Genomic DNA, 13,240 nt, shown 5'->3' on the forward strand with positions numbered 1-13,240 from the left:
AACAACTGGGCTAATGTCTTTTCCACTGAATTTTAGCACACCAGTGATTCTCAATATTTCATCTGCTTCCAACAGTATGTGCTACCCATGGGTAATATTGCTTTTACCTCAGGCAAAAGGTACATGTATATGAATCTCGAAGTGGGAAGGGGCATAAAATAAGGGATAAACAGTAAGTGGAATACGGTAGTTTGAAAATGTTTAAACCAGTGATTATGCTATACTATTTCATTGACTTAAGGATCCCTACTATAGAGTTGCTTTCCAGAGGCATTAGAGGAGAATCTGTTTCCTTGCCTATCTAGCTTCTTAGATGCTGTTTATATTCCTTGGCTCATGGCCCTTTCCTCTATCTTCAGAGATAGCCATGTTGCAGCTCTCTGATCTTTTTTCTACACTTATATTTCCCTCTCACCATAGCTAAGAACGATTCTTAGCTTTCAGGACTCTTGTGATATTATTTCAGATGGTTGAGTAATCCAGGATACATTCTCCATCTGAGGGTCCTTAATTTAATCACATCTACAAAATACCCTTTGCCATGTACATTTATAGTTTCTGAGAATTAGGACATGAGCATCTTTTAGGGGCATTACTATGTCTACCACACATAGCAAAACAAAGAAAACAAACTAAAAATCAAAAGACTACTGATAAGCTGGGAGAAAATTTTTGTAATATATCATAAACAAGGCTAATATCTTTTATACATAAAGAACTCTTAAAATAAGAAAATTTAATGGAAAAATGTGCAAAATCATGGGCACACAATGCACAGAATGATTTCAAAATGGCCTTTGAACATATGAAAATATATTCAAGATCACTCATAATTAGAGAAATACAAATTAAAAATACACAGAGATATCATTTCTTATCTATTAAAATGGAGAAAATGTACACATTTAATAACTCATTCTATTGGTGAGACTATGTAAACAGTCTCATACATTGCTGGTGAAAATATAAATTGGTACAAACTTCTTGGAGGAAAATTTGGCAACATCCAACAACACTCAATGTGCATTTACAATTTGAATGAGCATTTTTCATTTTTTGATATTTGCTCTGAAAGTACACTTCTAACAATATAAAAATGCATAGTGACATGGTTATTCATTGCTACACGATTTATAATTGCAAATTGTTGCTTAAATTGTCTCAAACTTATGCTTGCTCTACATATATTCCTTTTTATCCTGCTATTCAATTTTGTAATCCTTCATGGGCAGTTTCTATTCTATTTTCTACATAGTAGAACCAAATAAATGTTTGTTGATTTGAAAATTACTAGGGCTAAATAAGCATTTGTTATAAGAAATCTCATTTTGGAATAAAGCTTTCATATAATTTTAAAAAGGGGGGGATCCCTGCTATTGACTTAAAGTCACTGAGTAGTTTCTTTTCTACTTCTTTGGAATTGAGACAAATTCATGACTTGGTTATTTGGTACTCTTATCTGATCTTCATTGAAAATACAGTGGAATCTCAGTTCTTGAACTTAATTTATTCTGAAAGGCTGTTTGAGAAGTGATTGTTTAAAAATCATTTTCCCATTAGAAATAATATAAATTGAATTAATCCATTTTAGACCCCCAAGTGATTCCATTTTAACCTTTCTCAATTGCCTGTGATCATTGTTTCACGAGCACTTTCACACCTTTAGCAATATCAACATTCTTGATGGTCTCTTATGTTTCAAAATTATGCCAATAATCAATCTCAAAAGTAGCCAGATCAGATAACACTCGAACACCTCTATCACACTTTGCAATAATTTTTCTTCAGCTTTATTGTTGTTCTCACAACTTTCATTTTTACTTTGCTGCTATCACTAACCTTCTTAGGACCTATGGGGACTTTCTGTATGTATTTAATAATAATAAGCAGCAACAAAAGCTAAAAACAACACGAAAATATTCACAGCACAATTTCCTGAGATGTTAAGAATGTGAGGTTTAGTGTTAAATTGACTCATACTCGTGCATTCTCTCCTTTGCCATCTGAGAGACAGGTGACTGATCATATAGTTATCAGCATGAAAGGGCCTTTGGGACAAGAACCAAGTTTTGTTTAACAACTGACATATTTTTCTGTGCACAACTTGGTCAAGAAACAAACTGTTCAAGATGGCAAATGTTTGAGAACCAAGGTTTGACTGTATGTACATTTTCAAAATGAGCACACATATCAGAGATTATTCTTACTATACTGTTTCATGATTTTTATATTGTACTATATCATTAATACAAAAACCAGTATTTATTTTGCACTTATTATACAGTGCTTTGCATTTTTAGGATTTTTTTGTACATGTTTCCTGAACTAGATTGAATATCGCATGTAAGTCATCTGCTTTTAAATGGGAATTCACCCAATGCACTAAACCAACAAGAAAAAAAAATTGTAATTCATATGCTATTACATCCATGTCTTCAGTGTCCATTTGCCTTTGGCCTACTGAAAGTGACCATTCTGTAAAATGAAGCTCTCATCTTCATATCTTGATAATACCTCTCACTTTACTAAGCTAATTTCCTTTTTTTTTTTTTTGAACCTTCAACTATTGCAATGTCTAGAACACATTTCTTATCCATAATGCTGGGGAGCTATGCACATAATATTTGCAGTCCTTAAAATATATATGCCATACCTCAATTGAGAATTCTAAAAATTAGAAAATGAATAACTTACTTATTAACAACTGCCCTACAGAAAAACACAAAATTATTTCTAGATTTTTTCATATAGAATAAAAATCTGCAAAGTGGGGGCATAAAATAGGAAAAACATATCTAGAGAAAAAATATGTTCCTGAACTAACTGGAGTCCTAAAAGTTAAACATCTAAATGTTATTGAGTATATGCACTTATTGTTCAGCTAGACTGTCAACACATTGAGAGTATGAAGGAAGGAGTAGCTTACATTTATAGGGACAAGGGTCTCTGAAGCTCAGTATGAGCCCCTAGGCAATATGTCACCTAGGCCTTTTAGAAGTGGAACAATCTGGTCTGCATTCAGAAAACTGTTATTTTTTTCCTTCTAAAAAGCAAAGGGTAGAAAACATTACTTCTGGAGTGGCTGATGTGCCAGACAAGGTATTTCTATCATCGTGGATTAAAGGGCAGGATCTGGGATTTATGCTGTAAAAGAAAAGATAGTAAATTAATAGCCATTACCAGTAGAGGAGTAGAGGATGAGTCACTTGAAATATACCACTATCAACCACCCAAACTAAGCAGCACATTAGTCACAAGAATCCCAATTGTCTCAGATTTCCCGTTAAATCCTGGAACTATAGGCAAAAGACTTCAGTACACTGGAAGGCCAACACTCTACCACTGCATTTAGCCTTTAGAGGAAGCACATCTCAGTTTTAACAATTACTCAGATGAATAGCCCCAGCCTCATTTTCTCATATTCCCACTGTCCCCAACTCTCCAACCATCTTTAAATATTTGTGATTTCACCAAAGCTTTCATGCTTCTGTGTCTTTGTACACATTGATCCCCCTCCCACTTGCCTGGAATGCCATATTTTTCTTTATATGTGCAATAAATTTCCTTCAGGTCCTTCCTCAAATACTACCTCTTCACAATGCTTTGTATGTGCCCTACAGGCATAGTTGAGTTCTCTGGCTCACAGAAATCCCAGAGCACTTTGGACAAATACTTCAGTTTTTATCACTGTTGAAATAACCTTCTAGCCCCAAGATAATGCTACTCTTGCCTGGAGGGCCATCTCAGCAAACTGAAACTTAAATAACTCATGTCCCTGTAAAACTCCGCTTGACCAGAAACATAGTATACCCAATCAGACAATCCCCAAATGCCAAGACAACTCCAGGTCTTCTCATACTAAACATGGTTAACTATGGGCCCCTGCCAATCAGGTTTTTACTAGTTTTTTCTTCTTTGTTCTTTATTCTTTATCCTATAAAAGCTTCCTGCCTTCTGCCCCATTTTGCAGCTCTTCCCATGGAGTCTGTTCACTTCATGACATGTTAATAAAGTTTGTTTGTATTGCCTAAATTGTTTTCTTTGATCATTTTTAACAGCACATAATGTTATTAGTCTATTTATGTGTCTGTCTTCTGCACTGGACTGTGAGCAACTTGAGAGAAGTGTCTCTATCATTGTAATCCTATCCCTAGTATGGTGGTTGAATAGTCAATAGATGCTTCTTTTTTTTAATAACTATTTCTGCAAGATAGGCAGAGCAGGTATTTTCAGCCCATTTCCCAGAAAAATAAACTGAGGCCCAGAGCAGAGAAATGCCTTATCCATGGTTATACTGTTGATCTGTGCCAGAGTTAGGACTCACAGCTAGAGCTCCTAATCCCAATTTTAAAGTCCATGTCACTACAACATAGGTCTCTACTCTGTTTAGGGGTAGCATCTAAAATAGCTATGTTCTTTGGAACTAGAGGGAACCTTCTGATGATCTGTAAATCCCCCTTGTGTTAGAGTGAGCTTTTTAACTCAGTCTGCTTGGAGATCAGCATCTTGCCTTTGAGAATAAAAGAAATTCTTGTTGGTTCAAGACCCCAATTTCCTCTTGCAGCTGGCAAAAATGAAACAAATGTGTGAGGACCTGTTGGGAATACATTCTTTCTTCCATCCCTCCAACTCAAATATCAGTTCCCCTGTGATGCTCTCCCATATAGGGGCCCAGGCCTCCAAATCATGATGAAACGTGTAATTTTTAGCTCACAGCACTTCACTGTTGGCTGTTTGTGAAACTTCTATTATTCCTTATACAGTAGTACAGTGAATAATGTGTCCTATCTTTTCTGCAACATATGAGCTTTTAGAAGATAGGGGTTAATATCACCATGTGGAGTGCATAGAATAATTTGTAATTGACTGAGGACTTGTACTATTACTTGATTCTCACCTCATTATAAGCTTTCTCAGAGTCCAAAATGAGCCACTTTATCATCTATGCTCTTAGTTCTGTTCATTAGATTGAGGTTCACTAAGTATGAACCACTTCTGTGAGTTAGTTGCGAGCTAAATGAATAAGGAACTATAAGTGGAATCTCCTAAAATCATTACAAAAAAAAAGGAACATGTGCAATAAAGCTATCAATGCTTGGTTGTTTTGATTACATTAAATCATATACAACTAACAATGTGACCTAAATGCTTTCCCTGGTCCCTGTCCATTCCATAGGTAGTCTCTATAATGAAGACACAAGGACAAGCCATTTACATCTAAAGTAGGAAGATAAGAGATTTTCTGTTAACATTTGAAGTCCCGGCATCATGCACAATTTATCTTTCAAAATATTTTTCTTGGAAATCCCCATGTATATAAGCAAAACTGACTCACTCATATAATCAAAGAATAAAGGAAGGCATGAAGGTCTGAATTTGACAGCAAGCCTCTTAATTGGTTCAGAAAAATACCACTTTCTTCTTGATGATGCAAGATGGAGAAATGAATGTTTATTTTCTTTAATTCTACATTAAGTATAGGACCCTAATATTGTGTATCCTAATACATAGAAGACACTCTGTGCAATGTATTCAATTTTACAAAACCCCATTGTGTCTAAGTAATTATAAAAGTGAAGACATTAACATAAACACTTCTACAAGGTGGACATGTTCCAGGACATATGTCAAGCAACTGACATGGCTTATTGTATTCACTCCCCACAACTGCCTTGTGAGGCAAGTATTGTTTTGATTCACCCCATTTTACAGAGGAAGGTCCAGGCATAGTCTTACTACAGAATATATATTCTGAATCTGTCATATTTGAACTATAACATGAATGATCTGATCATGTTTCTCACTTTAAAAAAAAAACAATAATGTCTCCCTGTAACTACAGGATAAACATGTTGTATCACTTCCAAACTATTATCCCTCATCTGTCATGCAGAAATGTTTCCAAAAAGGTATTCCATTGGGCTGTATTTCCCAATATACTGCCTTCTCACTGTTATTTTCCAAAAGCTTATTTATTCATCCACATTCAATGAAAATGTTAACACTTGGATTATCGTTTTTCCTAACCTTTAGTATTTCCATTATCCTAGGGAACTCATTTACTTATAGGAAGCACTCATACAAAATCCTGACCCCCATCAACTTCCAATCAGGCACTAAATACCACCAATACTACCTTTTGAAGATATAATCGATCCATATTTAAAAACAAATGTTACTTAGCCCTAGCTGGTTTGGCTCAGTGGATAGAGCATCAGCCTGTGGCCTGAAGGGTCCCGGGTTCAATTCTGGTCAAGGGCACATGCCCAGGTTTCGGGCTCAATCCCCAGTAGGCGGAATGCAGGAGGCAGCCTATCAATGATTCTCTCTCATCATTGATGTTTCTATGTCTCTCTCTCCCTTCCTCTCTGAAATCAATAAAAATATATTTTTTAAAAAAACCTTATTTAGTGGAAAAAGCAGTAGTTTTAAGCCAGACAGTCCTTAATTTGCTTAATAACTGCATCATCTTGCATAAGTCATTATTAATTTTAAGCTTTACTTTCTGGATCAATTCAATAGAAATAATACTTATTTTGAATAGTTTTTGTGAAGATCAGAGTTGTTTTAATAAAGTGACTGGCAATAGTAGCTCTCTAGTACACAGTAATTTTTATTAATATTATTATTAGAGTATTGCAGCTCATAAAACTAGGCACCTCATCTTCATCCTTGCTTTCCTCTAATCTACCTGCCACACTGCTCCCAGAGTGATCTATCTAAAATGCAAATCTGTTTGTATCATTCCTTTGTAATAAACTCTTTTAATAATGGATCCCTATAATTTTTATGCCAAAATAGCTCATAAGCACCCCTTCTTCAACCCAGGCCACTTCTCTGCACTTTACTCTGTGGTCCAGTCACACTGAATTTCCTTTAGTTTCTATAATGTATTATTACCACCTCCTCCCTCATTCCTCTGGCCTTCATCTCTCTCTCTCTCTCTCTCTCTCTCTCTCTCTCTCTCTCTCTTCTCTCTCTCTCCCTCCCTCCCTCCTTTCCTCCCTCCCTCCCTCCTTCTTTATCTCCCTCTCTCTCCCCACCTTATTCTCTATGAAACATTTTTTTCCTATCTTTTACTCTAACTCTTCATTTCTTCTTAGTCTCAGTTTAAAAGTGAATTCCTCTGGAATTCATTGTGGCTATTCTCCATAGACTCACTTTATTGTTCCTTCTAGATGCTCCCATACTACTCTGTGCTTCCTCAATCATAACACTTATTCTACTTTACTGTCATGATTTATTTGTTTTCCCCAATAAAATATAAGCGAGGGCAGAGACCTCATCTATTCTTGCTCATCACTGTGTTCCTAGTTTTATGATGAATTGTGTCAATTCATGAATACCTGCCTTTGTGTATGCTATTTCCTCTGCCTAGAATACCCTTCTGTACCTTACCCTATACCTACACTTTCTTCAAGATTCAAGATATAGAATAAGCATTGCCTCCTTTCTACAACTTCCCTTGATGCCGCCACATGATGTTAGATGTTCTTGCACTGTAATTCTAACACATTTTGCACCTCTCTCTGTTTAAGGACTTTTATATTATTGTGCAGCTATCTCTGCACATATCTGCTTTAACCATTGGACTGTAAGTCATTAAAAGCATGACATGTGTCTTATTTATCTCTATAGATCAGCACTTATTCCCAAATCCACAAACATGATAAGCACTCATAAATGGGTTGAATGAATGATTCAATTCAATGGGATAAAATCTAGTTAAATTTAATGAGTACTTATACCTCATACTAAAATAATCACTGGAACTGTTTTACTGTTATATATTATGCAACATTCATATACCATAGGTATAAAGAAAAATGCAATGAACATATATATCCATAGCTTCATCAATAAATAAAATGTCATTAATAGAAATGCAGTTCCCTATATATTCATATCTGATAAAATGGAAAATTCATAAACATGTGCATCACTTTGATCTGGGCTCTGTTCATTTTTCTATATCATTCCAATTTTAGTATGTGTGCTGCTGAAGTAAGCAGCAGGTAATGAGCTTTGGCCTGCATTTTTATGGTTGTCTTGAGGTCTCAAGATGAGACAAGACAAAGCTTCATTCTCAACTGCCCTAGTTACACAGCCATGCAATCCTTGGTAAAATTTTTCTAACAAACTATCATTCTTTAGTTTTTTCGTGGAATCCAGATATAATTTCTGAGGATCAAAAATAATAACAGTAATGTGATAGAGTAACAAACACTTTCTGAAAAATTCTAAGTGTTCTTCAGACCTTATCCAATTCGTGATTTTTATGTGTCTGCAAGAAGGTAGCAGCTACATTGTTACCTGAATGAGAAAACAGGTAATTTGTATCTTATAAAAAGTCACCAGATGAATAAATCGTGGTTTCACAAATAGAGCCAAGCATTTATTTTCAGTCTTGAACTTAGGTCTCCCTCTGGACCCATTGTCCTGGGTCCAAGGTGAAGCATATACTGTGTAAGGGAACCAATGGCTTCATCATGTTTCTAAACTTCTGTACCTCCTCTACTCTGTACTTTAGAATAAGCACAAGGTCATTCTGCATAGACTCCTATCTTCCTAAACTTGTCCAATTCAGACTAAAATGAAGGGCCCACTGGTCATCTTCTTCCCATTCATCCAACTCTATCTTCAGGTGGCTAATCCTTTATTCAACTTCATCTTCTGCCTTTCTCAATAAGCATCCTCAGTCTTCTTTGTAATTCCACATCTCCATCCCCCCAGAACCCAGGAGTTTTCATTTGCAGCTACACCCAGGCTTTTGTGCAGGGAGGGAAGTGCGGACTTGTGGTACCTAAGGAGACTGCAGTGGGAAGCATTATGGGGCGATTTGGCAAAACAGCAGCCAGGGGCATTTGGTTGTAGGCCCCCAAACCAAAACGGCCATTTTTCATGAAAGGAGCTAGCTGCTCCCAGTAGTTTCATGGTGGGAAAAGAAAAAAGACCCACTCTAGTCAACACAGCCTGCCCCACCTGCATGATCCCTGCATGCCACACCCTGCATTTTGAGCTTTTCAGAGGAAACAAAAGCAGAGGCCAAGCTTATGGGTTTGAACAGTCTCAAGGAGCCCTCAGTGACAGGACAAGGGCAGAGGGGGTCTGCCCCAATATCCTGGGAACCAAACTGATATTTTCCCCACACAGGAGAACTGATAAAAACTCTTTCCAGCTGATTCTCTTTGCCAAGCCAAGGGCAGAGTTCTATTTTGGGCAACTCATGGAAGAGTAGCTCTGGGACAGGGAAACACACCCACCATATTCCCTGAAAGCTAAACAGCACCTCCCCACCTAAAGCCCTTTCAGAAACAGACTATTGAATGATTAAGATTGAGCATTATGCTAAGTGAAATAAGCCACTCAATGAAGGAAAAATACCACATGATCTCACTCATTCATGGATAATAGAGACCATTATAAACTTTTGAACAATAATAGATACAGAGGCAGAGCTGCCTCAAACAGATTATCAAACTGCAGCGGGAAGGCCGGGGAGGGTTGGAGGGCAGGGGTAAGAGATCAACTAAAGGACTTGTATGCATGCATATAAGCATAACCAATGGACATAAGACACTGGGGGATAGGGGAGGCTAGGGGACTGTCTAGGGAGGGGGGATAAAATGGACACATATGTAATACCCTTTGTAATACTTTAAGCAATAAAAAAAATAAAAAATAAAAAATAAAAAAGATTGAAAGCTGGCTAGCAGGCAAAGGCGGGCAGAGGTGGAGCCCAAAGAACCAAGGGAAGTTGCTGACCCAGACCTGGGCCCCATGATGCTAACAAACCTACATTAGAGAGCAGATTGGCCCCTCCTGCTTGCAGCCAAGGCCTGTGGATACAGACACAAACTGTGGATTGCTTGGAGCTTCCAGCAGGATTCAGAAAGCAAAAGGACAGTGTCTGACAATGATTAGCACCTAAGTACCTAACAGGAACCCAGAATTGGCAGGCAGAAGAGTAGGATCCAAAGGGAGCCTGAGGTGGGGGCAGGCTAGAAGATGTCAAAGGGGGAAAAAGGAGGACATATGTAATATTTTCAGCAATAAAGATTTTAAAAAATAAATAAAAGATATAGGGTTAGGCAAAAGTATGTTTAAAGTTGAGAGTACACAAAATACGGAGGTTATTCTTGTATTATTATCTACTAGAGCCCCGGTGCATGAATTTGTGCATGGGTGAGGTCCCTCAGCCTGGCCAGTGATCAGGGCCGATCAGGGCCATTGGGCTCAGCTGGCTGGGGGGAGGGGCCTCAGGAGGTTGGATGTGGGAGTGCACTGACCACCAGGGGGCAGCTCCTGCATTGAGTGTCTGACCCTTGGTGGTCAGTGCACATCATAGCGACCACTCAACCAGTTGTTTGGTCATTCGTTTGTTCGGTTGTTCGGCCACTTAGGCTTTTATAAATATAGATTGACTAGAGGCCTGGTGCACGAATTCGTGCATGGGTGGGGTCCGTTGGCCAGGCCAGCAATTGGGGCCAATTGGGGGCATGGGGAGGAGCCATGGGAGGTTGTCCAGCAGTGGGAGGGGTAATGGGAGGTTGGCCGGCCACCCTGATCTGGGCCAATGGGGCTGGCCTGCCAGGGGGAGGTTGACTGGCCGCTGGAGGTTAGCTGTGGGAGTGCACTGACCACCAGGGGGAAGCTTCTGCATTGAGCGTCTGTCTCCTGATGGTCAGTGTGCACCATAGTGACTGGTTGTTTGGTCGTTTGGTCGGTCACTTAGGCTTTTATATATATAGATACAAACAATGACTTAGTTTGTAGTTATTTTCCATACAAACAACTGTAAAGCTTCTTTTGCCTAACCCTGTATATCATACTTTTCTACTCCCAAAGCATAAAAACCATCACAATCCCCCAAAGCACAAAAACCATCACAATTTTATGTTTCTGATGATTCACTATACATTGCTTAAAACAGCATTCACCAACCGGTGGTCCATGAGGTCTGAAAGGTTGGTGACTGCTGGCTTAAAAGATATAGTTTTAAGTTCTTCGGAAACTTCACTTATATCAAACTCCTCAGCGTTCCAAGACCATGTGGCATTAAACATATGCTGCTGTAATTTTGCATATATATATATTAGCATTGTATGTTTCAGAAAATATCCATCATTAGCCCACATGACTCTCATAACCTGCATCATAGTAGTTCGTTTTTACAGTTAAAATTAGCCTATTCTGACTGTCACAATGTTCATGCCTATGTATATGGCTGTGAGTCTGTGTATTTAAGTGTTCTTGATAATGTATATGCATTATATTAGTGCTCATGTGTCTTGGAGTATGCAGCATTTATACATCATGAACATATATCTCTGTGTTTTTTATAATGTTCATATGGCCAACTCTCAATTTATATGTGTATCTATACTAGTATATATATGTCCATTAGTGTGTATATCTGCAAATGTGTTAAGAGTACACACCTATGTGTGCATTTAAATCTGTAAACTTGAAAGAATTTTCAATGGATAGCCTAAAACATGCTGCTTTAAAACCTAGTCGTACCCACAAGTATATTTTAGAAAGGGATATCACTTTCTGACCTCATTGTGTAGAGGAGGGTTCCATTGTCTATCAGTCTGAGCAACTTGTTAGGTGTGGTCATGTTATGGGCCACCGATTTCTTCCCATTGTGAAAGAAGGTGTCAGGGGTCCAGATCTTACTAGCCAGAAGATTGTTCAGTGGAAGGACCTTCATCGGTCCATCAAATTTCAGTCTTTCATCATGCCATGTCTGTCGAAAAAATACGTCAATGGTGTACTCCTAGGGACAAAAAAGAGAGAGAACAATGTTTGAGTAGAGTTCTAGTAAGGACGCAGTGTCCTTACCAAATATTAATTACCTTGCAATATTTCCTCTGATGCAGAGTTGCAGCAGCCTATTAACACTAGTTAGGGTGAGTATAACAAATGATTATGATTGAAAAATAATGCCATGGAGATCAGTAAGTAAGTAAGAGATAATATATCTGACAAGATTTTGCTTAGGAAAGTCACTGCCAATACTGCTCTGCACATCATAAAAGCTAACCACACTGAGCTGGTTTGCTCAGTGGTTAGCGCATCAGCCTGCGCACTGAAGGGTCCCGGGTTTGATTCTGGTCAAGGGCACATACCCGGGTTGTGGGCTTGATCCCCAGTAGGGGGCGTGCAAGAGGCAGCTGATCAATGATTCTCTTCTCATCATTCATGTCTCTCTTTCTCTCTCTCTCTCTCTCTCTCTCTCTCTCTCTCTCTCCCCCCTTTCCTCTCTGAAATCAATAAAAATATACTTTTAATAAATAAATAAATAATAAAAGCTAACCACAGATCTTGTCTTATAAAAAGGCAAGAGCTCCCTTCACCATGTTGAGGCATCTCTAGTAAGAACAAATTCCTTACCTTGTCTGCTCCTACTAAATGATCCCATATGAACATGAAAGGCCAATATAATAATCACCACAAATACAAAACTTTAAATTTTAGAACATATTTCATTTGAGCCTCAAGTAAAAATGTTTGATGAATTAATATCTTAATATATTTAATAAATAAGGAACTCTTACAGATAACTTAAAAAGGAACAAACAAATAGAAAATGGGTAAATGACATGAACAGAAAATTCCTGAAATGGATAAAAATGGCTAATAAAAATGAAAATTTTCAAAATTGCTGTTAATATAAACACAAACTAAAATAATAACTGTTCTATGTTTTGGTAACAGCAGACTAAATCATTTGGATGCTAAATCATTTAGTTATAATGACTAAATCATTATAACTATCAAGTATAAAATTTGAATAAATACATAGAAAGATAGAACGATAGACTATTTTAAAGCAATGGAAAGTGACTAATAGCAGGAAAATACTTGAGAAAAGTGTACCATTGAAAGATGGCAATAGCAATGGATTAAAATTACATTTGTGGCTTCTCTTTCTTAAAGGTGTTCCTCCAAACCTCAACTTCACATGTTATGATAACACAGACTTACTGGCTCAAAGTGGCAAATAATCTGAAAATTTAGGGGTGAGAGTCCTAGAAGAGAGCCACAGTAGGAATGGTACCCTAAATCTGGGTATATACTCTGCCCCAAATCCTAGCTAACCACTATACTAACTATACACATATGAGGAAGACCTCATGTTTAAAAAATTCAGACAGAAACAATAGTGGAGTCTTCCACTAAATCACCGATAACAGAACTGTTCTGGATGGTAATTGTTTGACAGAAATTTTAT

General features: G+C 37.6%; 1 protein-coding gene across 1 annotated transcript in view; it reads right to left on the bottom strand.

The window, feature by feature from the left end:
- GABRA3 (gamma-aminobutyric acid type A receptor subunit alpha3) overlaps positions 1-11,777 on the bottom strand; it is a 112,412-nt gene extending 100,635 nt beyond the window's left edge. The window contains exon 1 of the mRNA XM_081081908.1: positions 11,562-11,777. Coding sequence (XP_080938034.1) covers positions 11,562-11,716 — 155 coding nt within the window. The 5' untranslated portion in view covers positions 11,717-11,777. The remainder of the gene's footprint in view (positions 1-11,561) is intronic.
- Between the last annotated feature and the right edge of the window lie 1,463 nt (positions 11,778-13,240).

Source organism: Myotis nattereri, assembly GCF_964212035.1.
Source record: "Myotis nattereri genome assembly, chromosome: X".
Lineage (NCBI taxonomy): Eukaryota > Metazoa > Chordata > Mammalia > Chiroptera > Vespertilionidae > Myotis > Myotis nattereri.